General features: G+C 45.1%; 2 protein-coding genes across 3 annotated transcripts in view; one reads left to right on the forward strand and one right to left on the reverse strand.

Moving 5' to 3' along the window:
• Positions 1-19,887, reverse strand: part of LOC121531730 (DENN domain-containing protein 2A-like) — a 39,988-nt gene extending 20,101 nt beyond the window's left edge. For both annotated transcript variants that reach the window (XR_005994182.1, XM_041837135.1), the window contains exons 1-3: positions 19,512-19,887; positions 6,661-6,738; positions 3,992-5,020 (exon numbers count right to left, since the gene is read on the reverse strand). Coding sequence is in view for 1 of the 2 variants with exons in the window: in XM_041837135.1 (XP_041693069.1) it covers positions 3,992-5,020; positions 6,661-6,737 (1,106 nt within the window). In the remaining variant the exon portion in view is untranslated. The remainder of the gene's footprint in view (positions 1-3,991; positions 5,021-6,660; positions 6,739-19,511) is intronic.
• Positions 17,091-25,806, forward strand: LOC121531489 (uncharacterized aarF domain-containing protein kinase 2-like). The gene is given in 9 exon segments (XM_041836726.1): positions 17,091-17,133; positions 19,979-20,047; positions 21,376-21,691; positions 21,804-21,939; positions 22,059-22,125; positions 22,128-22,153; positions 24,818-25,060; positions 25,240-25,347; positions 25,666-25,806. Coding segments are annotated over 9 exon segments (1,149 nt in total).
• Positions 25,807-26,731: the final 925 nt, after the last annotated feature.

The raw sequence follows: 26,731 nt of genomic DNA on the forward strand, positions 1-26,731 counted from the left end.
GAGACTACGTCCAAAATGGCACCCTTTTCCCTATATAGTGCACTATTTTTTACCAGTGCCCCATAGGCTCTGGTCAAAAGGAGTGCACTATATAGGGAATAGGGTGCCATGTGGGGCACACCCTCCCAGCTAGCACATTTGCTTCTTTGGAAGTTGTGGAAACATATGTTTTTGGTTTCCGATTAGTTCTGGGAACGAAGCCATACGTTTCCTGACCGGTAAAACTGAAGGTTTTTGAAACATTCTGAGAACATTTAGCCTGCAGGGAGGTTCTGATAACGTTTTACTATGGTTCCCTGAAAGTTTTCCTGGGGAGGTTTTATTAAGGTTCTGAGAACAGAAATTATAGGTTATTTGAAGGTAATAAAATACACTTTCTGAGAACAGGCTCTAAAATGTTGTAAATGTTTTGAAATAAATTTAAAAGAAATAAATTAAGGAGGTTTTTGAATAACTTCCTTAAAACTTTCATTGAATGTTTCAATAAGACTTTTAATAACGCTGATAGCTTAGTTTCACTGTTTTGAACTCCAAGCACAGATAGAACACATATAAATTAATTTGCTTAGGCATTAGTCATGCAAACACGTTTCTTTTCTATTGTGGCACGGCGTCAGTCGCAGTCTTGCACAAACTTTTTCCCCCTGGCACATTTTCTGGCTGGCGCTCGCATTGCCTTCATTGTTGTATTCCTTACAAATAATAACTTTGGACATGTGTGCATTCCTATGTTGTTTCTACTGTAGCATACAGTATGTATGTATGTATGTATGTATGTATGTACAGTGCCTTGCAAAATAATTCATCCCTCTTGATGTTTTTCCTATTTGGTTGCATTACAACCTGTAATTTAAATGGATTTTTATTTGGATTTCATGTAATGGACATACACAAAATAGTCCAAATTGGTGAAGTGAAATGAAAAAAATAACTCTAAAAAATAAATAACGGAAAAGTGGTGCGTGCATATGTATTCACCACCTTTGCTATGAAGCCTTTAAATAAGATCTGGTGCAACAAATTACCTTCAGAAGTCACATAATTAGTTAAATAAAGTCCACCTGTGTGCAATCTAAGTATCACATGATCTGTCACATGATCTCAGTATATATACACACCTGTTCTGAAAGGCCCCAAAGTCTGCAACACCACTAAGCAAGGGGCACCACCAAGCAAGCGGCACCATAAAGACCAAGGAGCTCTCCAAACAGGTCAGGGACAAAGTTGTGGAGAAGTACATATCAGGGTTGGGTTATAAAAAAATATCTGAAACTTTGAACATCCCACGGAGCACCATTAAATCCATTATTAAAAAGTGGAAAGAATATGGCACCACAACAAACCTGCCAAGAAAGGGCCGCCCACCAAAACTCATGGACCAGGCAAGGAGGGCATTCATCAGAGAGGCAACAAAGAGACCAAAGATAACCCTGAAGGAGCTGCAAAGCTCCACAGCGGAGATTGGAGTATCTGTCCATAGGACCACTTTAAGCCGTACATTCCACAGAGCTGGGCTTCACGGAAGAGTGGCCAGCAAAAAGCCATTGCCTAAAGAAAAAAATAAGCAAACACGTTTGGTGTTCGCCAAAAGGCATGTGGGAGACTCCCCATAGATATGGTAGGTACTCTGGTCAGATGAGACTAAAATTGAGCTTTTTGGCCATCAAGGAAAACGCTATGTCTGGCGCAAACCCAACACCTCTCATCACCCCGAGAACACCATCCAAGCATGGTGGTGGCAGCATCATGCTGTGGGGATGTTTTTAATCGTCAGGGACTGGGAAACTGGTCAGAATTGAAGGAATGATGGATGGCGCTAAATACAGGGAAATTCCTGAGGGAAACCTGTTTCAGTCTTCCAGAGATTTGAGACTGGGACGGAGGTTCACCTTCCAGCAGGACAATGACCCTAAGCATACTGCTAAAGCAACACTTGAGTGGCTTAAGGGGAAACATTTAAATGTCTTGGAATGGCCTAGTCAAAGCCCAGACCTCAATCCAATTGAGAATATGTGGTTTGATTTAAAGATTGCTGTACACCAGCAGAACCCATCCAACTTGAAGGAGCTGGAGAAGTTTTGCCTTGAAGAATGGTCAAAAATCCCAGTGGCTAGATGTGCCAAGCTTATAGAGACATACCCCAAGAGACTTGCAGCTGTAATTGCTGCAAAAGGTGGCTCTACAAAGTATTGACTTTGGGGGGGTGAATAGTTATGCATGCTCAAGTTCTCTTTTTGTTTTTCATATATTTTGCATCTTCAAAGTGGTCGGCATGTTGTGTAAATCAAATGATACAACCCCCCCCCCAAAAAAATAAAACAATTTTAATTTCAGGTTGTAAGGCAACAAAATAGGAAATATGCCAAGGGGGGTGAATACTTTCGTAAGCCACTGTATGGAGCATAATGTATTTACAGTTTTATTCACATCTTCAAGTACTGGTGACAAACATGCATTCCAATGATTGCATAGATTGTAATGGACACCTATTATGTGTGTAAAATACTTTTTTGAAGATCGTTCTGATTATAATGAGCTAATGCTAAGCTCTTTACCAGCTATGTGTGGCGCCATGTTTGTTGACATTATACAATGCATTCTGAGTGTCACGTAAACGTCTGTCAGACCAAAGATGTTATAACAAAATGAAGTGAAGTAATGGTTCACTCATCTTTCGAGTAAACTTCCGGAAGTGAATGATTGTAGACACACCCCCTTCAACATGCATACTGCAAACAGACCAAACTCATCTTCTTCTTATCTTTGGTTGACAGGAAAAAATAAACATGGCGGCGTGCACAAACTACCCATCGTCTGATAACTTTTGATTTTTAGAAAGTGTTTTACTCAATTATTTTGAACTCACCCGTGATGTGATGAATTGTAAATAGTAATTGCTATTAGCTAATTCAGATTGTGGTTTCTGTCAGCAGAGAGTTAGCTAAATATGACAGCTTGTGTTATGTCAATCTTTCCTCAGTTAGCGCTACGATTAATGTAGCCTACATTTTCCAGTTTGGATGATTGTGTTATGCTGTCGCTACTTCTGTGAATGTCTGAACATTGCATCCAAAAATACACTGGTCACATTCAGGGCATAACTTTGTAAGGACTGTGTTTATGCAAACATTTTCTGTGAAGGAACAGTGTAGACAGCTCAAACGCTGACTGTTGCGTCAATCGAAACTGGACATTCTAAATAAGCGTTCTAATCACACCAGTTTGACCGTACCCTGCAGGGACCACTGTAGAATGATCACATACGTTTGTTGGTACGTGTCAAAGGGTTGAGTGCAAGCTGGGCTGAGAGTTAGGCTGACTTCACAAAGAGATTGGAAACACAGACCTCAGCTGTGTGAAACCTCCACATTTGGTATGGAATGTTACACAGCCAGACTTGGTCTAACGAGAATGCAGTCTACTAAAGAAATCAAAATAGAAACACGCAAACACTTGAGTGTTTCTTAAGTTCTTTTGTTGTATACTTGAAAACATGTATTGTGCTTTTTGAAGCCTTGGATGAACGTTGTGTCTCTTTATAACCTCCGTGAAAATGAAAGTAAATCAATGCTATGTAAGGGCTATAAAACTACTCAACCATAAACCCTTGATATTCCAAGGGCCAATCAACCACAAACACACAATGCAACATGTTATTGTTTCCTGCCAGGAGTCTCTTGGCAAGGTTGTTGGTCCATGTGTACATTCCACAGCTCCAACCAATGACCTCACCCTCTAGAACGCTGTGATGAGCAGAAGGAGGATGACATCATCGCCCCCTCCTCTGATTCAGTGCAGATGTGCAGAATGAGAAGCTACACTGGATGACTGGATGAAGTATGCAGTTAGGGTAAAACATCACTAAGAACTTGCTGTACCGAAAGACAATACTGCCAATCATTGGTGTGGCAATGAATGAATCTGAATCGGAGGGTGCTGTATTTCCTCCCATATTGTCTCATTTCATCTCTGTCTGATCTCCGTCTCTTACCTGTTGCTGCTGTCTCGTGTTCTGTCTGACCAGGGTCTCCTGCAGACTCCTGGCGGGGGGCAGGTGGGTAGGGGAGGCGGGGGGATGGAGGGCAGAGGAGGCAGGTTACGTCTCCCCTTGCCCAGGCCAAGTCCTGAGGCGCTGGGAGGGGTGTGGTGCTGGAAGGTGCGCTGGGGTTTGGGTAAGGGGTTGATGGAGGGACTTGCAGCACCAGGCTCAGTGTACACATTCTCAGGGTCACCTGACCTCTGCTGCCGCGATGACCCCACAGGCCTTGACCCCATAACGTCCAGTGTCCCAAATATGGGCTCGTTCCCCCTCCTCTCTGCTTCCTCCTGCTCCTCCTTGGAAGGGGGGCAGAAATAGTTCCCAGGCAACACCAAGGAGGGATTGGTGGGACCCTCTTTCATGGCCTGCTCCAGTTTCTTAATGTGAGTCAAAACTGACTTATTTTCCTTGGCTGTCTCTGTGGGTTTACTACTGCCTCTGAGGGATCCTCTATCCAGTATCACCTCTCTGTCCCTGGTAGTGAGGCCCTCAGGTGACTTTGGCCGTAAATCCCCCAGCTTTCCTACATTCTCCTTCCCAGAGTCCTGCCTCTCCCAGCTGACCAACCTCTTACTGTCCGTCCTGTTGACCTCCGAGATCTCCTTCTTTCTCACAGTCTCTGGTTCCTTGTGCACTGTGGTCAGCAGGCATGGACCACTTCCAACCACTGGGGAGGTAGGGAGGGTCTCCTTTTTCCCCTCCCATTGGGAGATCTTGTCCCGGATGCTGGCGCTGGTCTTTAGACCCGCTGGGGTCTTGTTGAGTTTGCTACAGCTGACCAGTCCATTCTCCACGGTGGTCTGGGGGTCCGAGGTGGCACTCTTGTAAGCCAGCATGGTGTCAGTGGTACCTGGCCCATCCAGAGGGGAGAACAGGGGGGAGAGGGGCCGCTTGGAGGTGTCCCTGTCCACACACACCACGTCTGGCCGCTGGGGGACCGCAGACGGAGCCTCCCCAACCTTCAAGCCGCAGCACTGGAGCCTGCACATACACACACACACACACACACACACACACACACACACACACACACAGATTAGAGATAGCAGTGCCAAACCCATCCCAGAAAAAACAACAGGTGTAGACAAAGCACTGTAATCATCGAGCTCATAATTCTGGATATCCACATAATATCTATGCGTACGTATGTTAAAAAATGCTAAAATTGTCTAGGCACTTCAGATACAAAATAACTGCCTCTTGATTTTATGGAGTAAATAAGTAGGAATTCTCGTAAAACAACAACCCCTAGTAGAACTAAATATGTGTTTCTGCACGATGACTGGGTCGTGACTGTTTGAACTCGAGGTCAAAGTTTACAAGCAACACAACTATTTCTGGGGGGATGAAAGTGTACACAGCTGGGGGAGAGGCTGGGGGAGAGGTGGCAGAGGGCTAACATGCATCTTTTCTAAACTAAAGCTGACCCACTAACTGACTCCATGTTGGATCAAGGCCAGTTCATCAAATGATTTGGTTTTAAAACAAATGCAGGAAACCCGACCTCTGATGACATCGCTATATTGTATATACGAAAATGAAAAGTCATGCAATCTCAAGGGAAACCTAATAGAAACGGCCAGTACAACTTCCCTTCGACTTCCTTAGACAATTTTACAATGAGCAAGATAGAAGAGTAATTGGAGAAAAACATGCAAATTATCTTGCTTTTAATAGTAGTTTAAAAAATGCCTCTGCCTTCAGTTGAGGCTGTAGTTTATGAAGCATGGAGCAACATAGGGGAAAAACAACTATCTAGGTCTAACTGCAAAGCCAAGAAAAAGAGAAAGATAAAGAGATTGGGAGGGAAAGAGTGGAGGGGGTGGGGGTGGAGGAGGAACAGACAGGGGGAGTGAGGGGAGGCAGCAGGGGATCAATAGTGTTCTCTTCTTCTTGGCAGGGAAAGGCCTGTTTCATAAAGAGAGCTTGGCTAAAAGCAGGAAACTATGGGAAAGCTCTATCTCACCCACAGACAAGGAGGGGTGGGGAGTAGGACGGTGGGGGTGGAGGGGGGCGGTTTGGGCCGGAAGGGGGTTACAACAACCATCTCTGGCCAGCTGAGCTAACAGAGCATGAGGAGACAGGGGCGGAGATAAGGGGAACGAGTTGAAGTGGGTGAAGAGGAGTCTAATGAGGGGGGAAAATAGATCTCTGTTGCTTGGACTTTTTCAGGTATGTTTCTTCAAGTTGTGAAATCTATAGCTTTATATGCCAAAAAAGAAGGGTGGGGATTCAAGACAAGGAAAGAAATGACATGACACTAACAAGAGATCATGAACAGTAGTTGGGTCTACAACGGCACAGGCATGAATTTGAATGCACTGCCATGTCAGGAAGGTCTGTTGGTTAAAATGTTACCACAGATACAGTCCAAAGCAGAAGACCACATAGTATGGCCATTGGGGAGCTTATAGGCCTTCACTCGCCACTAGTGACAGCAGGGTACCCAGTAACAGTATCCAGCTGCCATGTGGCAACCTCTACCCTGCTGGCCCTCCATTGTTGGAGCACCACATGGGACAGTTTGACTGCCACTGTTGCCCTCTGCCTGTTTCTAAGGGGTTCCATGGAGTGGACTGTAAAATATATACAGGTAGTAGTAGTAGTAATGCAATACATACCCGTTGACTGATTGGTTGTCAGTGTTGGTACAGAGCAGCAGGGCCCTCCCACCAGTCATTGTGCTAGCAGCTGGCATCCTGGATAGAAAGAGAGAAAGACAGATAAAGACAGTCAGTCAGACAGACACTAAAGTATCCAGGTAGGGGAATTAGACTGCTATTGGTCTGTCAGATAGAGGAGATCATTTCTGGATGACTTACTCTCCTCATGGAGTAAAATGAGTCGGACACAAAGAGTTTGACTGTCACACAGAGACATACGTAAATACTAAGAGAGAGTCGGACAGGCTAATGGGTATGCTATATACCGGTGGTTTTAAGCCTCCATCTGAGTTCTGTGAGCCATGAAACTCCTGTAAACCAAAACTGCAGAGAGAGGATCAGACCTCACGGGTTGTGAGGAATCTCCCCAAACTGTAGATCCCTACCTGATTAGTAATTGGAGGATACATTTGAAAATGAAGCTTTAAATTATGTTGAACCGCAGAAGTAAACACAAAAGAGTACTCTGAGTCTGTGTGGCACATGGATGGAAACCTTTGGAAAATACTGCAAATTCCCCCATGTAGCCTATCGTAATGCAATTAAGGCCTATTAGGAAAACATCAGCAACATTCCAACACAAAAGAAGAAGCGGCATTCAGTTCAACTTGAGAGGAACGTTTTTCACTTGACAACCTATCACACAATCTATCCTCTTCACTGACTAACTACCTCTTCAAAAAGACCTGGAACGTGTTCAAGAGCAGTACTGAAGCATTTTGTTTAGCGTGTTACCCCTCCATCAATCGTGGCTCCCCTCCCATTCCCCAGCACACAGCTGATATTTTCCTCTGTACTTTATTACGCTAAAAAACATTATCAAAAGTAGTGCACTACATAGGGAATAGGGTGCCATTTGGGACACAGCCTAGACAAGCGCTCAACGACCAGGCCCATAAACGCTGGTCAAGCGTCCTGGCATGATTTGGCACAGGTGTTAACATGGCAGGGGACGCATCTGGGCAAATGCCTGTTAGCAGTTAGTGTTTACTCATCCAGACAGATAGAAGGACAGACAGACTGCTGGACAGACACGCTCACATGTCACACACATATACATAGCTAGACAAAGCAGTTGCCAGAACCAACAGATGGGGGAATGTCCGTGTGTGACCTCAACCAGATGTGCTAGAGGGCTTCAGGGCATCCATGGGCCATTAAACATTTCCTGAGCATTGCCCACTCCAACAAACGCCCCCTCAACCCCCAATAAGCACGCATTAGTTAACCTTGCTGCAACCCCTCACCCCAGCCCTCAGGACGCAGGGAATGCCTGCCCAGTCGGGCAATATTCTACACATTGCTGTCCCCAGAGCAGCTGAACAAGTCATTGAGGAAAATATGTCCCAATTTGGCTGAATTACATAAAAGTCGTTGACTAGCTGAACTCTTCCTTGGCAGAGTCAACTGTGTAATTGGCCCAGTGGGTTCGTCCGGCGTTTTGAAACTGCACAGATCAGGGGTTGTTGTTTTTTCCACTTAAGTGTTTAAGTATAACTTGACACTGTGGAGAAATTATGCTTTTGGCTGATAAAATGCACTTGGTTACGGTAAGAGGTTAATCTGTCTATCTTTTTCTCTCTCGCTCTACTCCTCCATCCCTTTCTCCTCCTTCTCTCCCTCTCTCTGGTGTCTGTTGGAGAAATACTGGGCTATCCCCCCAGAGAGAGAGGAGGGGTTCGCATCAGGCCCTCGCCTGCCGGCCTGCAGGCCCAAATGACTTTCAGCTGTGAGTTGAGCACTGTTCACATGTCTGAGGGGAAACATCAACCTCCCCCCTGCCTTCTCTTTGCTCTCTGCCTCTTCTTTCTCTACTAAAACCAAACAGGACAAAAGTTTAACAGAAATCCAGTGAACGAGGGCTGGGGGATGGAACATAAGAAAAATGTATGTAGCCTCAGAAAAAGTGTTGTTTTACATTTAATTTATTTTCTGGGTCAGCAAGAGGGGGGTGCGCATCACAGAGGGGGTGGAAGGAAAGGAGAGAGCAAATGGAGAGAAAGAGAGAAGAAAGAGGGAAGGAAAGTGGATATTGTGAAGAATTATACAAGTATAACATTACACCGTGAAAATAGTTGTGGCTTTCAGCTCTCCTTAATTTCTTGGAGCCCCAGGGTGAAAACACAAAGTGCTGTTCTATGAGTTCTGTGATGGAATGCTAACTGCCCCACTGCAACACTGCATTCTCTACAGTTGAACGTGTTCCGTGGACTCAGTCACACAACTCTAACTGAGGAACACTTTGTTGAGTTGAGTGTAACTGACTTTGACCATTACAGGCTCCAGGTTTCTGAATGAGTCACCAAGCCTGGCACTACAGTAGCAGGCAGCTCCATATGAACCCCCCCTTCACTCTGAATGTGACAGCCAGTGAATCCGTATCTAGTAAAGCTGTAAATCTGACAGCACTGCCGGGCAGTTTTATTGGGACCAAGCCCGTTACTGGGGTAACTAACTCCATTAGAGAGAGTGAGAGAAAGACATACAGGGCCTTGGCCACCTCTTTGTCCCTGGCAGCCATTGTTAACCCTGACCCAGGAAGGGAGAGATGACGACCTCCACAATGATGTGGCCGAGGGAAGCCATCTGCTCCGGCCAATAAAAACATCACGGGAAATGTGACCCCGCTGACCCCTACCTACCCAGCCCCCTGACCTTCGCTCTCTGACATCTGATTGGTGTGACAGCCGATGCACGCCGTGGCAGAGGAACTATGGGAAAGAGCATTGTTCAGAAGGGGCTGGGACTGTTGATATGTGTGTGAGAGAGGATAGATAGGACTGACTGATAATACCCAGACCTTGTCAACAAAACACACCAGTAAACCCCTGGCCCTGCAAGAAGGCCAAAGAATAATGTGTGTGTGTGTGTGTGTGTGTGTGTGTGTGTGTGTGTGTGTGTGTGTGTATGAGTGAATGAATGAGTGAGAGCGAGCGAGCTCTAGCCAGAGGGTCAGCAGCAGGGCCCATCAGTTGCATAACAAACCCAACAGGACAGCAGGAGATTCCTATCAGCAGATAGCTGGTCACTGGGTGTCTGGACACAGCTACAGTTCCATAAACAACACAGGAGTGAGCCTAGTAGGAAACTGCAAAGGGGACGGTGTCATGGTAAGACAGGGAAGATGGGATGTGAATGTAACTATAGGGATGTGAGTTCGCAGTTACCATGTATGTGTGCTTGTGCAAGATGTATTCAAGTGTGTGTGGAAGAAATAAGGTGTTTGAGCGTTGTATGAGTGTGTGATATATTCACTGGTGCATGCGTGTAAAAAAGAGAGGGAACCGAAGAGGAGAACAAGATGTGTTAAAGGAGGAGATGGGGGACTATGACCATCTGCGTTGATGCTACAAATCTCTGTTCCACAAAGACCTGTAGACAAACTGCTGTCATCCACACAAACACTCCACTGAGCCTGATACTGTGGACAATAGCAGCCCCACCCTGACTGGCTAACACACTGACAGCCCTGGAAGCCTTTTACAGAGCCCACAGGACCCTGGTCTGCTTTACATAGGACACTAACAAAGCAGGATTCACAACCTAGCTACAGGTCAAACAGACTAGCTAGCCCAGAGGAGGCATCATGACATTCCACAACAATAGGGCAGCTACAAACAATCCACTGTCAACTTCAGATTCCAGCATTTCATGGCATCTGTGACTAAATAAGAGTCTGCATTCCTAGCCTCACGGTGAGTTAGACATGGGCTTGTCATTGTCATTGATTTAATCAGTACCAGTATAAGTGATGTGTTTATTGGTGTGGAATCAGCATTTATGACTTGATGTGATGAGGCCTGGTGATGTCAATGATCTATGGTACCTGAATGGACGTCAGTGCTGAGGTCCTGTGTAGTCATTGGTGTTGTCAGTGTTTAGACCAGAGGAAGCTGGTGGCAGGAGCTATAGGAGGACGGGCTCATTGTAAAGACTGGAATGGAATAAATGGAACAGTATCAAACCCCCATATGTTTGACTCCATTCCATGAATTCCATTCCAGCCATTACAATGAGCCTGATTTCCTATAGCTCCTGCCACCAGCCTCCTCTGCTTTAGACCTGGTATTATCAGAGTCAGTTCTGTTGTCAGTAGTACTGTCTTGAAGTTGTCAGTAGTACTGTCAGTGATAAGTCTTGCTGTTGTCAGTAGTGTTGCAGGTCTAGTCTCTCTGAGCTCTGGAGGCCTGCAAGCTGCTCCTCACAGCTGCTTCTCATAAAGATTTCATCCTCCTGAACGTCCAGCCCCGCAGGAACAACCTACACCATGACATCACCTCTCTTCTCAGGGAGCCTCCAGAATGGGGGAGCGCTCAGTCATTTCCACATACCTAAAAAGGATAAGTCGCCCACGGCGGCCCCAGATATCACAGCTAGCAAGAATGGACGCTACACCAAAGAGTGACTGTCCAGGATGATAATTCACCATAAGTGGTTAGACTCTAATGATTACTTCATGCCCAAGGAGAAAGAAGGACCACAGTCCTTCAGAAAGGTAGCAAAGCAGCAGATGGAGAGAGCTGCTCAAAACTGTGGCAGAGAAGTGAAGTGCAAGAGGCTACGATTATATATATTTTACTTTTTGTATGGCTAAGTATAGAGCCGTGTCTATCCCCACACAGTGTGGTTTGCTTTAACAAATGCTAAAGCCTCGTCTGCAATCAATTTAATGCATCACTTCACATTTAGCAAGCTCTCTGCGGAACAGCGAACTGTGCAGAATTTTTTTTCTCTCTCCCTCGCTGTTGGAGAGCAATATGATGGGGGGAGCGATGGAGGAATTTCTTTTTACTCTGAAGGAACTTCTACTAGTGTTCCAGAGTATGCCAGAGGTAATGCGAAGCCAATTTGTTGTCAGCCCTGCTGCAGGATCTTGTAGGAACCCAGATATGAAACAATGTGCTGGTTCAAATTATGTGCTGGGGATTTCACCTGCTGACTTGACGTGCTTCAGTCTGACAGAGATTCATGAGAAAGAGGAGGGGATGGGGGGAGAGGGAGAAGAAAGGCTGGTGGACGTGATGGCTGTATGGAGGGGGTGGGCAAATTAACAATGCAATTCTCTCTCTCTCTCACCCCCCTAGCTCCAACTGTCCCTGCATTTCTTCACTGGATGTAGTAAACACCCCTATCAGGCGACCCATGGGAACCCAGAGGATACACACACACACACACACACACACACACACACAGGGGCTGTCCATGTCCTGTCCAGGCCCAGCGGGACTCCCCCTAGCATGGCGTGCCTCTGCTCAGCCCCGTCGCCCTGCCCCTCTTCCTCCATTGTTAGCCGTTGGGAAAGGATGGACAGCAGACAGAAACAAAACTGGGTTAGCCACAGAATGAGACAGGAACTCAAGGGGATACCCGAAACAATTATTGTATCAATCCAATCTAAAAATAACCTTGACATGTATTGTCATGTCTTTTTCACGCCCAAGTATAACATTTCTTGTTATTGTATGGTTTGTATACAACTGTAAGTAGTTGCTTCCAAGACAAGGGATTCTACTGTCTACCCCACAAAGGACTGTAGGAATGAATTAAATATGACCACAATGGGTCCCCAATTGCAAACCTCACAGGATATACAGTAATTATGGTGCATGCCATAACCATAGGGCTAACCACTCTGCCATTTCAGAAGCAGCTACTGTTCTGGGCAAACACCATGACAGAAACATTTATTGTCTTGTTTGCCCTTGTGTTTTTTTTATATACATACAGACAGAGAGAAAGTGTGAATGGCAGGATGTGGGTTAAGGGTACTACTTCCTGTGCCCTCTCCATCCCACCTCACCGTGGTGTAGGCAGATACTCTGTCGGTCCCATTGTAAAAACCCAGAGACCTCTGTTGACAGTTCCTCTGCTCTGCTCTGACTTTCACCACAGTAAGTCTGCTGTTCTACTCTAGGGCGGAAACAGAAGGAGGCACCACAGTCTTTATGAAAACGACCTTACTCCTACCCACCTGTCAGAGCGGAGGTTGTAAATGGGCTGAAAACCCCACAGCTCTCCGACCGGTAACCGCAGCAAGCTTTTAATAGTAAGGGCTTTCCTTCTCTTCCTAGTGCAACCCATTCCACATCCCACTGATGCTGCAAATGGTGCGGCTAGCAGGTTAATGATGTGCTTAAGGCCTAGCAGTGAAACGACCAGGCTCCAGAACCAGAGGTTTAAGCTACTGACACCACAGTCTGAAAATCAGAAAAAAAGAATATCCCACTAAGAAACTGGTGTGGTTACTTTTAAGGGGGGTTGACAGTTGTTGGACTGTACTCAACTCTACCCCGTAAGTATGGAAAGAGCAACCTTGAGAGCAGACTGGAAGAGAAGTGAGGTGAGAAGGCAATAGAACAAGGGAGAAGACAGCAGAATAGAGAAGAGCAAAAGAATAAGACAAGATAAGGAGAAGACAAATCAGTGAGCAGTGAAGGAGGCAGAGAAGTAAACGATCGCCATTCAACCCATCTGGAACGCTGGATCACATTTCAACAGCATACTACTCCTCCATACTCCCTTCATCCCCTCCTCTACAGACCTGTCTTCCCCTTCTCCTTGCAGGAAGAGACTCCTACATGTGCTTCCCCTCACTCAACCCAATCTGCTACCAATTACCCTGCTGGCTCCACTGACCACGGCCTATGCCAGCTAATCCCGAAGCCTGCTCTACTGAGTACAGCTAGCTAGCTACAACTTGTTATTAAATGATCCAAGCTTGCTCTACTGAATAGGCTACGTCTGCAATTCTAGCATTCCTTAGTGGATCCAAGCTTTCTTTAGGAGCGGCAGGTAGCCTAGTGATTAAGAGCGTTGAGCTAGTAACCAAAAGGTCGCTGGTTCAAATCCCTGAGCCGACTAGGTGAAAAATGTGCCCTTGAGCAAGGCACTTAACCCTAATCGCTCTGGATAATCGCGTATGCAAAATGACTAAAATGTAAATCGAGTGGCATACATTAGCTGATCCAAACCGGCAGTGCTTTCTGAATAAAGCTACAACTTTGGTCTGTCTCTGCATTAGTTCATCCAAGCCTGATGAATACCATAAACTCCAATCTTCATAGCTGATCCAAGCCTGCTCTTGTGTTCACTTCATCAGACCCTCTTCAGAGTGGTCTTCTCTAGATGCACAACATCAATCAGAAAGTCTTGCACAACATAGATCGAGCCATACTATAAGTGAAAGTACAACGTGCATATGGCTGCAATAAATCATCCAGTGACAGATTAAGTCAGGCCATTAACTATTAGGCTTGCCAAATAAAAGCAGCTTTGGAAGTTATGAAAGTGCCCCTGCTGTGAGTCTCCTGTGTGGAGCTGAAGCATTGGCTACAGGTTTCACAGGGTGAGGAATACACTATGTATCAACAGAAAATATGCAAAACATACAAACACACGCTTGCGCAATAGTACACCAACCACATCACATCTGATGAAGCTAGATGTGGTTTCACCTTGTCCTCAACCACAATGATAGTGGGTGAGAACACGCCTTATATTTCAGATAATGCTTGTATCTGTTATTGGAACACCCAAACCTGCCGGCTCCACAAAGGAAATGTGCAATTCAATACTTTAACCCAAGATCAAACAGCTGATGGAAAAACACGTTTTATTCACAAGGAACTGTCCCATTAAATAAGTTTAGCGTTACTTTATGACTTGAACACTACTGACATAAACCCCTTCTTGTCGGTTCCTCTCACTGCAACTGACATGGCTAGTCTTGAATAGGCCTCAGTGTATATGGACCCAATTGGACCCATTGTAATGCACTCATATTCACTTATTCTCTGGATCAGATTTGTCCTCCTAGCCATAGTCTCTCCTAGATGAGCTCGCTGCCAAATTCTCCTTCTCTTCCTGTTTTCACCCACATTTCTGGGGTTCCGTCTGAGAATTCCCTGCAGAGCTCCCGATCCCAACCCCGCTCCGCACGCCTGTGCAAGAACAGATTTTTATAATTCCCTCGCTGCTCCTAGAGGATTGGTGCGAGGCGAGAGCTTGGGAAAATGGTCTTCCAGAGACAAAACTCCACAGCGCAGCGGAGCAGACACTTTTGACCCCCACACACCCAAACTGTGAGCCTAAGCCAAGAGAGAACTCAAGAGAAAACCCAACTGAAACAAAAAGTTATGCAGCAGTCAGTGTGATCTTGTTGGAGACAGATAGACACTGCAAGGGACAAAATAAAGTGTTTCTGCATGACCAAAGATGCCAGGATCACTCTCTAGAGCCATACTCATATAGTTGTTACACCTGGGTGAATCTCCAGGCATTCTTTGAATTCTCATCAGAAAGTGACTCTGTAATTGTCAGCAGCATTCTTTTCTCCATTTCTCTTTTATAAGGTTTAGTTTTAAAATAGCAACTTTACATTTTAATTGGACTGGGAGGATTCAATCTTTTTAACTCTAAGATACGAATGTTTGAGAATGGTGCTATTAAAATGCCCCCCTAATTGCCAAACAAGATGGTACATTCCATTAATTGCAGTATTTGGAACATCTGAGGAGAGCCTACAGTAGGCTACAAGTTTTGGGGGTTATTGGGTTGTCTTTGGGGGTTTCTGTTGTCAGACCCCGTAGCTATTTTATACACCTTCACTGTAATCCCAGAGCAGAGCATGGCCACAGCAGCCAAAGTCAATGAGCTGTGTCCTCGGTGTAGCCACACGAGAGCGACCCTCTGGATAGAGTTGCCAGCTTCGCTTCCAAACACACACATTCCTTCCAAGCGAGAACGTGCCCAATACGCTAACTCTCCCTCTACGATGATTGTGGCGGAAGGAACTGAAGCCCAGTGTGTGGAGTTGCTCAGGGAGAGCCAACAACATTGGGGTTTGGATGGGTCACATCATGGCTGGTTAGCTCTTCTAACCCACACCTAACAGGGCGCCGTACAGGCTTAGCTGACTATGCCTCATTTCCCCTGGTACGCTACGCTACGCTACACTTCAGCTCCCTATACTGTACTGTAGATGCTCTATGTAAACAAAACAGAAGGGAAGGGATATTGCTGTCCTGTCTTGTTAAATGATCTAATTGAAATCACAGCACCAACCGTTTCCCCACAGCCAGTGTTCCACTAGCTGAATGTTTTAATAAAGGAATGAGGCACTGAGGAACGTAACAGTCTACACTGGCCTGACAGTAGTTTAATATGAGAAACAGCTTACAAGCACAGGTTTTGGTTGGTGTGTGTGTGTATGTGTGGGTGTGTATTGGGAGTGTGGGCTACGGCAGAAACGGTGGGGGGTGGCTTTGATAATGACTCAGACAATACACCAGAGCCCCCAGAAATCCTGGACATCAGGAATTCCTTCACTAGCACCGCAGGACACATTCTGGCTGCTTCACCGTGGTAACCACAGCAGCTTGTCCATGGTAGCAGTCTGAAGACCCTAGTAGGGTCCTTGGTCACAGGGGGTGCCCTGCAGAGTGCCTGTATAAGGCTGGTTCCTGTAATAGGGCAGAGAAATGGCTGTGTCCTCCTCAAAGACCTGCTGTCACTGTTCTAAATTCAGGACAATGGACCTCTGGGGAGAGGGGACAGATGTCACACACACTATAAATGCATCTCATAACCCTACAGCATGCGAGTAGACAGCTTGCTCTGTCATTGACTAAGTCCCAGCGCGCACAGTGCGCAATTTATGACTTCTCCGGTTGGCCCAGCACTGTTTTGAGTCAACACATCTGATTCCCTGAGATCCATTTATCCAATACAAGAAGGTTTCACAAACCAGCTGAGATTTAATTGTGACAAATGAAAATGAAATGACACAGTTGTCACAATACTAAACATCTGGCTTCTGAGTTCCCTGAAAAATAGGTTTACAGTGTCACTGCATATTGGGAAAACATTCTCCAAACATCTACTAAGATTTAAGACTGTAAGCACTTTCATTTGCCTTTTGGTTTTGTGTCTGTGTGTCCGTGTATCTATGTGTGAGTGTGTGTGAATGACTGAGTAAGTAAGTGGCTGGGAAAACCCAAATCTACAAAGCAGAGCATCACACAGCTGTCATCATTCTGTTAGTCTCTCTCGCCACTCCAGAGAATGTAAACAGCTCATCCAATCAAACAGGCCGTTGTTGGCGTCTGATAACAGAAAACAAGGGGTTCTGGCTCTCCACCAGTCATGCGGATTTAGTACAGGATTATAGGCTTTAGTACCATGTCACAAACCAAAACAGACCTTCTCTCACTACTGATCCACAGTACTTCATCACAGAACTAAAGATACTCAATATAGTACAACAGAGCCCCGCAGTAAAGAATGGAAGATTTTTTCTTTTTTTTTTTAGGTAGAAAGCTAATAGAACATTTCACAACAGGAGACAGTCAGGATCAGGAGGAGGTCAGAACCTAATTGAATTAAAGAGGATGACTGATAGTCAGTCCTGTAAGAACTCTGCAGAGGTTCCTGGTAAACTGTATGGCATGACATCACACAGAGCTTCCTTTGTCTCTTACTGTCACCCCAACTCCCCCCAAATGCCCCCTCCCGTAACCCCAACTAACATTAGGTTTCCATTGAGTTCAGCTTTCCTTGAGGAAGGGCCGATCCAAAATGTTGGTTTTGACTGTGATTTTAATATGCAACAGTATCAATATTGTTAACTTGATTTGTGTGCACTCGACTCCTCTATCCACCATACAATTTCCACCATCACATTTATATCACAACAAACTCCTATTTCACAACAAACTGCTGTTTCACACCTACACTCTTAGAAAAAAAGGTGTTATCTAAAACCTAAAAGGGTTCTTCAGCTGTCCCCATAGGAGAACCCTTTGAAGAACCCCCTTTGGTTCCAGGTAGAACTCTTTTGGGTTCAATGTAGAACCCTTTCCACAGAGGGTTCTACATGGAACCCGAAAGGGTTCTACTTGGAATCAAAAAGGGTTATGCCTGGAACCAAAAAGGGTTCTCCTATGGGGACAGCCGAATAACAATTTTTTCTAAGAGTATAGATTACCTTCTGCATGGCCAGGCACGACTCCAACACCATCATTAAGTTTGCAGATGACACAAAAGTGGTAGGCCTGATCAACGACAACGACGAGACAGCCTATATGGAGGAGGTCAGAGACCTGGCCGTGTGGTGCCAGGACAACAACCTCTCCCTCAACGTGATCAAGACAAAGGAGATGATTGTGGACTACAGGAAAAAGAAGAGGACTGAGCACGCCCCCATTTTCATTAACAGGACAGTAGTGGAGCAGGTTGAGAGCTTCAAGTTCCTTGGTGTCCACATCACCAACAAACTAACATGGTCCAAGCACACCAAGACAGTCGTGAAGATGGCACAACAAAACCTATTCCCCCTAAGGAGCCTGAAAATATTTGGCATGGGTCCTCAGATCCTCAAAAGGTTCTACAGCTGCACCATCGAGAGCATCCTGACTGGTTGCATCACTGCCTGGTATGGCAACTGCTCGGCCTTTGACCGCAAGGCACTACATAGGGTAGTGCGTACGGCCCAGTACATCACTGGGGCCAAGCTTCCTGCCATCCAGGACCTCTATATCAGGCGGTGTCAGAGGAAGGCCCTAAACATTGTCAAAGACTCCAGCCACCCTAGTCATAGACTGTTCTCTCTGCTACCGCACGGCAAGCGGTACCGGAGCGCCAAGTCTAGGTCCAAGAGGCTTCTAAACAGCTTCTACCCCCCAGCCATAAGACTCCTAAACATCTAATCAAACGGCTACCCATACTATTTGCATTGCCCCCCCCCCCCCCACCCCCTTTTACGCTGCTGCTACTCTCTGTTTATTATCTATGCAGAGTCACTTTAATTACTCTACCTACATGTACATATTACCTCAATTACCTCAACTAACCGGTGCCCCCGCACATTGACTCGGTACCGGTACCCCCGTATATAGCCTCGGTATTGTTATTTGTACTGCTGCGCTTTAATTATTTGTTACTTTTATTTTGTATTATTTTATATTGTATTTTTTTGTGATTTTGGGGGGTTATTCTTTCTTAAAACTGCATTGTTGGTTAAGGGCTTGCAAGTAAGCATTTCACTGTAAGGTCTACACCTGTTGTATTCGGCGCATGTGACAAATACAATTTGATTTGACCTTCACAGCTCTAATGAAAAGCCAACAAAGAGCCACCTCCCCCAGAGAGTGAGTGAGACGCACAGCCTGTCCCTTGGGGATGTTTCTTTCTGCCTCCGACTCCCAACAATACAGGGACAGGGGCTCTACTCTGGCTGGATGAAGAGCTGCCATTGTTCCTAGAGCTGAAGAATGTCTCACCTCACTTATCTACTTATCCACTCTGCTCCTCTCTCTCGCCCCCCCCCCACCCCCCCTACTTGAACAACATTCAAACACACTTTAGCCGGAGCCTGAACAGACCGTAATTGAATATTACTCAAATAAAAAGAGGTCTGCAGTATCTTCAGATGTGCTATCAAAGTACAAACATATGCAAACACACACACACACACGCGCTCACATGTGCATGCATTGCACGCAGCCGCACACATATACAAATGCACGTGGGCACAAGCAAACGCACGCACGCACACACACGCAAGCTAACAAACGGACACAGAGACACTATAAGTTACCTGTAGTCCAAAATGTACATGAAATACTTAGTCAGTCAAACACACAATAAATACCCACTACCCACATTAACACACTTTTAAATATGTTACTGTTTCAGTCCCATAGTAAAGAAAGGTTCAAAACTGAGATTCACAGATAGTACAAAACAAAATCTCTCTCAAACCAAAACACATTATACACACACACACAAGTTAAAGTCTTATTTTGCCATACCTTTCTCAGCTGGACGAGCCCTGTAGAAGTGCTCTTGCAGTGGTTTGTCATTTTGTGAAATCGGACACTGGCAGCATCCACTGGCATGATTTCCTACAGAGCAAAATTGCCTTTTCCCCGTTCTCCTCCAGTTTTACACCCCTGCCCCTGAACTGCTCTCTCACTTAACATAGACCCTGCCCCTTCTTCCCAAGCAGAAAAAGAGCTTCTCCAAGATTCTCCACAAACTTGTTTGAAAAAGAACAAGTCAAGGCAGTCCCTCCCCTTTCAGCCTTCAGGCTTAAATGTTTTCAGTTATTCTGTCCTTTTGCCTTCTCTCTCTCTCACTCAAACACACACTCACTCACTCTCTGTCTGTCTGTCTATCTATATTCTCTTTCAATGAAGTTGCCTCTCTCTCTTTCTCAAACTTTTCCCACCCCTCCTTCTCTCATGATCCCCTTTTCTGCCTCTCTCCCTTACTCTAGTACCTCCCTCCTTTTCCATCATCAGCTCAGCCCCCACCCCCTTCTTCTTCTTCTTCTTCTTCGATGAGGGTTAACGGCAGTTGGCATCCACCCCCACCCGCTGAACTAATCTGCAGCTGGCTGGGTGATTGGAGCCCCAGTTGCCGTGGAAACGGAGTGTCCTGCTCAGAAGAGGAATGGAGCAGGAAGGGGCAAAGCTGAGCGTAACTGAATACTTAAATGAAGGCCTCCTCCGGGAGCCAATTAAAAATTCTGAAGGGCCTCTCTTCCTCTCTTGGCTTTCCTGCCCTCCACTGACTTTATCTCTGAAAGGAGCTTTTATTTACTGACCAGTCCACAAACCACCCAAAAGAACCAGCAGCATTGTGTTTTGGTAGCTACAGAAGGCTCCTTGTACATTGGCCCTTACATGGCATGACAATGTTTTGGTTGATTTCCAGTTATTCACTAATTACAGGTGACTTAAGGGGATAGTTCACTCAAATTACATATTGGTTTCCTTACCCTGTAAACAGTCTATGGAAAAGGTATGACAGCAATCCATGCTTTGGTTTAGTTTCCCTGGCACTGTTTCCACATGCTAACGTTTTAGCATTTGTGGCACAAATCCCATTCAATTCATGGGACCGATATTAGCATTTGTACAAATACAAATACAAGTTAGATATGAGTCTGACATCTTGATGACAACTAAGGCTAACAAAGGCAAAGGAGTGTATTGTTATTGTATCAGTAAAACATAAATACTTGTATGGTTATAGTTTCTCTGGGTTCACACTGAGAGAGTTTAATGAGTTGAACTAGACTACCTTAACCCATTATGCTACCCTTCATAAATATCTGTGACTTCAACATGTCTTGAACCAGTGCTCATCTATAGCCTGTGAACTAATCTCTGCAAGAGAAGCCTAAGTATATTTTTATTTCAGTAAGTGTTGTTGTTGGTACAGTCTGGCTACGGGAATTCTAGTAAAGTATTTTCATACTAGCACTGACTTTTCTGATAACTTCTTTAAGGAAATATGTACTTACTACTACTAACTGTAAGTCGCTCTGGATAAGAGTTTCTGCTAAATGACTAAAAGTTCAATGTAAAATGTAACCAGAGGAACAACCTCTGTAACCTGCAGGACCAAGCTCTGACCTCTCCCTTTGAAATGTGGGAGACATTTGAAAAGCTTGTCTTGCCCCATCAATGGCTGGGGGGACAGGGTGGGGACAGTAACATCTGTTTGGCGTTTCTCCTACCTTTTGTGTGGCTTCCTCTGTCCCCTTCACTCTACATCTGGGAGGTGGAGAGGACCTCTGTCCAGAGACACACAGTGTGACTAGGAACGATACTCTCTCCATTTAAAAAAAATCTATGACAACATGTACAATTAAATAATGTATCTAAGACAGGAAGTCTGTAGCCAAAGTCCAGGTGCACAAGCTGGTCTTCTTTGTGCACCTCGCACTGCGTGCCCTGGTGTTACTCCTGAAGTTCTTTCCCCTGCTGTTGCTCTATCCCTTGACTGTCATCTCCTCTCACTGGGCATCTCGCTGGCTGGACGCCCAGCTGTGGGTCACTGAGCCCTCTGGTCCTACCTTCATCAAGCTGGGCCAGTGGGCCAGCATGCGCAGTGACATCCTCTTCCAGGACTTCTGCGAGCGTCTCTCCAGGCTGCATGTGGATATGCATCTCCACTCCTGGGGCCATACCAAGCACACCAGGTAGCCGACTCCTGTACACACCGTATTTGTACTTATAGAGTGCCAATAGAATAGCTGTAGGTTTTAACTATTTCAAGTGCAGTTTTTAGTTGTTATGAATTGAATATCCTCTTCTATTGCAAATTGACCTTCTGTTTGAAGCCAAGAACATCGAAAGGTTCCGGGAGAATTTCAAGGATGTTGATTTTGTCAAGTTCCCAACTCCTCTTCGACCATTCACCAGGTCCCTTTTAGTGGAAACATTTGAGGTGAGTTGAGATGGCCACTTCACCAAGATGCCTAATATGAATAACGGGTGAAAATATGACACAACACCAATTGAAACACAATGGGAGAGGTTGAAGAAGTGACATCTTTGCTGTTTCAGGAGAGTGAGCCCATATCCAACTACCTGAGCCCTGAGGTCCCTCTAAAGGTGAAGCAGAGAATTGCCAGGATGGAATAGGCACTCTTCTCAAGATGGTGAGATCGCCTAATCATGTCCAGTCTTGTGACCTCTACACCCACCTGAAAATGCCCCTTGACTTTTTTCACATTTTGTTACGTTACAGCCTTATTCTAAAATTGATTAAATCGTTTTTCCCCCTCATCAATCTACACACAATACCCCATAACGACAAAGCAAAAACAGATTTTTTGAAATGTTTGCAAATGTATTAAAAATTAAAAACGGAAATATCACATTTACATAAGAATTCAGACCCTTTACTCAGTACTTTGTTGAAGCACCTTTGGCGCGATTACAGCCTTGAGTTTTCTTGGTTATGATGCTACAAGCTTGGTACACCTGTATTTGGGGAGTTTCTCCCATTCTTCTCTGCATATCCTCTCAAGCTCTGTCAGGTTGGATGGGGAGCGTTGCTGCACAGCTATTTTCAGGTCTCTCCAGAAATGTTAGACCGGGTTCAAGTCCAGGCTCTGGCTGGGCCACTCAAGGACATTCAGAGACTTGTCCTGAAGCCACTCCTGCATTGTCTTGGCTGTGTGCTTAGGGTCGTTGTCCTGTTGGAAGGTGAACCTTCGCCCCAGTCTGAGGTCCTGAGCGCTCTGGAGCAGGTTTTCATCAAGGATCTCTCTGTACTTTGCTCCGTTCATCTTTGTTTCGATCCTGACTAGTCTCCCAGTCCCTGCCGCTGAAAGCCATCCCCACAGCATGATGCTGCCACCACCATGCTTCACCGTAGGGATGGTGGCAGGTTTCCTCCAGACGTGACGCTTGGCTTTCAGGCCAAAGAGTTCCATTTTGGTTTCATCAGACTAGAGAATCTTGTTTCTCATGGTCTGAGAGTCTTTAGGTGCCTTTTGGCAAACTCCAACTGGCCTATCATGTGCCTTATACTGAGGAGTGGCTTCCGTCTGGCCACTCTACCATAAAGGCCTGATTGGTGGAGTGCTGGAGAGATGGTTGTCCTTCTGGAAGGTTCTCCCATCTCCACAGAGGAACTCTGGAGCTCTGTCAGAGTGACCATCGGATTCTTGGTCACCTCCCTGACCAAGGCCCTTCTCCCCCGATTGCTCAGCTTGGCCAGGCGGCCAGCTCTAGGAAGAGTCTTGGTGGTTCCAAACTTCTTCCATTTACAAATGATGGAGGCGACTGTGTTCTTGGGGACCTTCAATGCTGCAGACATTTTTGGGTACCATTCCCCAGATCTGTGCCTCGACACAATCCTGTCTCTGAGCTCTATGGACAATTGTGGGACCTTGTATAGACAAGTGTGTGCCTTTCCAAATCATGTCCAATCAATTGAATCTACCACAGGTGGACTCCAATCAAGTTGTAGAAACATCTCAAGGATAATCAATGGAAACAGGATGCACCTGAGCTCAATTTCGAGTCTGATAGCAAAGGGTCTGATACTTATGTAAATAAGGTATTTCTGTTTTTTATTTTAATACGTTAGCAACAATTTCAGAAAACCTGTTTTCGCTTTGTCATTATGGGGTATTGTGTGTAGATTGATGAGGATTTGTATTTATTTAATCAATTTTAGAATAAGGCTGTAACATATCAAAATGTGGAAAAAGTAAAGGGGTCTGAATACTTTCCGAAGGTACTGCATACACTCCCCTACATATTTTTTTGGGACAGTGAACCTAAAACTTTAAATTTGGCTCTGTACTCCAGCATTTTGGATTCGAGATCAAATGTTTTATATGAGGCGACAGGACAGAATGTCACCTTTTATTTGAGGGTGTTTTCATACGCATCTGTTTTTATATACAGTGTGTGTGTGTGTGCATGTGTATGTATAGCTCCATTGTGTATTTTATTTTACTCCTCTTGTGTTACTATTTTATTTTAAAACTCTGCATTGTTGGGAAGGGCTCGTAAGCAAGCATTTCACAGTTGTTTTCGGCGCATGTGACAAATAAAATTTGATTTGATTTTTTACTGTTTAGAAATTATTACGGATAATCATGAATGAATCGTGAATAATGAGTGAGAAAGGTACAGATGCACAAAGATCATGCCCCCAAAACATACTAACCTCTGACCATTACCACTAACAGGGGAGGTCAGCATAGGGTTTGGGGGGGTATGATATTTATGCCTCTGTAACTTTCTCACTCATCATTATTTACGATTCATTCATGATTATCTGTAATCATAGTGACATCCACATTAATGTAGAAGTGTTCAGAAACATATTCTATTCTTATTTACAATAAAAGTAACTCCAAAATGACACAATACATTATTTACCATTCATTTATATCGGACACAACGTAATCCGAAACACAACCAAAACAAACTGCAAATACATCCACCCAGTTTGTGGAGTCACAAGCTTGATGTAGTAATTTCCTGCTATGAAATGGGACCCAATACTAAACTTTTGACTAAATGTAATACACTATAAGTGAAGTTGGCTAATACTTATGATGGGGGGGACTAGATACATAAAATGCTTTCCTTTTCTAAACGGTAAAACAGATATGTAAGAAAATACCCTCAAATAAAAGGTGACATTCTGTAGTGTATAGAGTATAGAGCCAAATGAAAAGTTTTAGCTTTACTGTCCCAAAAAATGTGGAGGGGAGTTTACCTTCTTATTTCTTAACATTGAATCAAGCTTACCAGCTCCTTATCCCCTGTATGCGTTTGTCTGTCTCTGGGTACCCTAGGTGTTGGTGGATAACTTTGTGCATGGGGACCTGCACCCGGGTAACATTCTGGTCCAGCGTAGCAGTAGCGGGGGTGACGACGACCCCGAGGGCAGGGCCACCCTGACAGACCGGTGGGGCACTGTATTGGTGAGCATGAGGCCGGCCCCGGCCCCTCTACAGCTGGTGCTGCTGGATGCTGGCATCGTGGCCCAGCTCAGCGACAGAGACCTGAGAAACCTCAGAGCCGTGTTTACCGCTATGGTGCTATGACAAGTGAAAGAGACACACACACACACACATAAACAAACATGAATTTCAAACTTCTTCTAGAAGTTCTAGAGGCCAAAGAGGGTTTATGAGGCTTCTCATTTGCCTGAGTATTGTGATGGAGGATGTGGGGTATCCAATGAGCTTCTAACACCCATAGCTGTTGTGTTTAGAAGGAGATGGCAGAGCTGGTGGACCATGCCCTCAGCAACAGTTTCTCACTGGGGAAGGTCCAAGTGGCTGAGTTGCTATCCAGAGTCTTCGGATTGGTCACCCACATGGTAAATTTGACCGGTCCTGGATTGAGAAAGTCTAGTTTCAAAACCACCAACATTTTCTGTAATATCAACAATAGTCATATCTAGATATTTTGCACATGGACTTCATTTACTGAATGTACAGCACAGGAGGTTGGTGGCACCTTAATTGGGGAGGACGGACTCATGGTAATGGCTGGAGCAGAATAAGTGGAATTCCGTTCGCTCCGTTCCAGCCATTATTATGAGCCATCCTCCCCTCAGCAGCCTCCACTGATGTACAGTATGTGAGTTTGCTACCAAGACTGCTGTTGACGTTGTGGTTTGTTTGCCTCTCTACAGGTGAAGTTGGAGAGTAACTTTACGTCCATTGTGTTTGCCATCATGGTGCTGGAGGGGCTGGGGAGGTCTCTGGACCCAAACCTAGACATTCTGAAGCTGGCCAAGCCCCTGCTGCTCAAGAACGCTGCCTCCCTCCTCTGACCCTTACTCCCCTCACACCACTAAATCTGACATAGGCTGTGTTTGATAGATATCACCTGACTGACCCGACTGACTTATCTACAAATCATAATTATTTAAGGTGCAAGGTGATTTGTAAAACAGTCAGAAGAGTTGATGCTCTCAAACACTACCATAGATACCTCCCGAGTGGTCATCGCAGTGCTACTAGAGATCCTGGTTCGAATCCAGGCTCTGTCGTAGCCGGCCGCGACCGGGAGACCCATGGGGCGGCGCGCAATTGGCCCAGGGTAGGGGAGGGAATGGCCGGCAGGGATGTAGCTCAGTTGGTAGAGCATGGCGTTTGCAACGCCAGGGTTGTGGGTTCGTTTCCCACCGGGGGTATGAAAAAAATAATTAAAATAATATATGCACTCACTAACTGTAAGTCGCTCTGGATAAGAGCGTCTGCTAAATGACTAAAATATAGTATTTCAGAGTATATCCTGGTCAGGTGGTTGGTAAAAACTCCTGGCCTTCCGCATGTTACATTAGTGACTGACTAAATATATACCTTGTTGTAATGTGAAATGTGAATCATTGCATGGTTAAGGTGTCCAAATATTTCAATAACTACTGTGGTAAACTGTCCTACAGTATGTAAGTGTTATGCCTCGAACACTATTTCCCTTACCTTACATGCTGGTCAGACAAACAGCATTTATACTTGAAGGTCCATGTGATTTCCCTGTGTTTTAAAACTGACTGACAGTTGTGCTAGCAGAGTATTTTCCCTTTATTAAAATAGAAGTGAGTTTGAACAAATATCTGAATTAGTGACAATCCTTAGTATATTGTTTTATACTATTCTTGTAATCTCAGGGTATTGTTAGGATAATGTTTTAGAGTGCGGTTAGAATAATGTTGTCTGATGGCTATTGTGTATTAGAATATAATAAGTTATGTC

The sequence above is a fragment of the Coregonus clupeaformis genome, chromosome 19 (assembly GCF_020615455.1).
Source record: "Coregonus clupeaformis isolate EN_2021a chromosome 19, ASM2061545v1, whole genome shotgun sequence".
Lineage (NCBI taxonomy): Eukaryota > Metazoa > Chordata > Actinopteri > Salmoniformes > Salmonidae > Coregonus > Coregonus clupeaformis.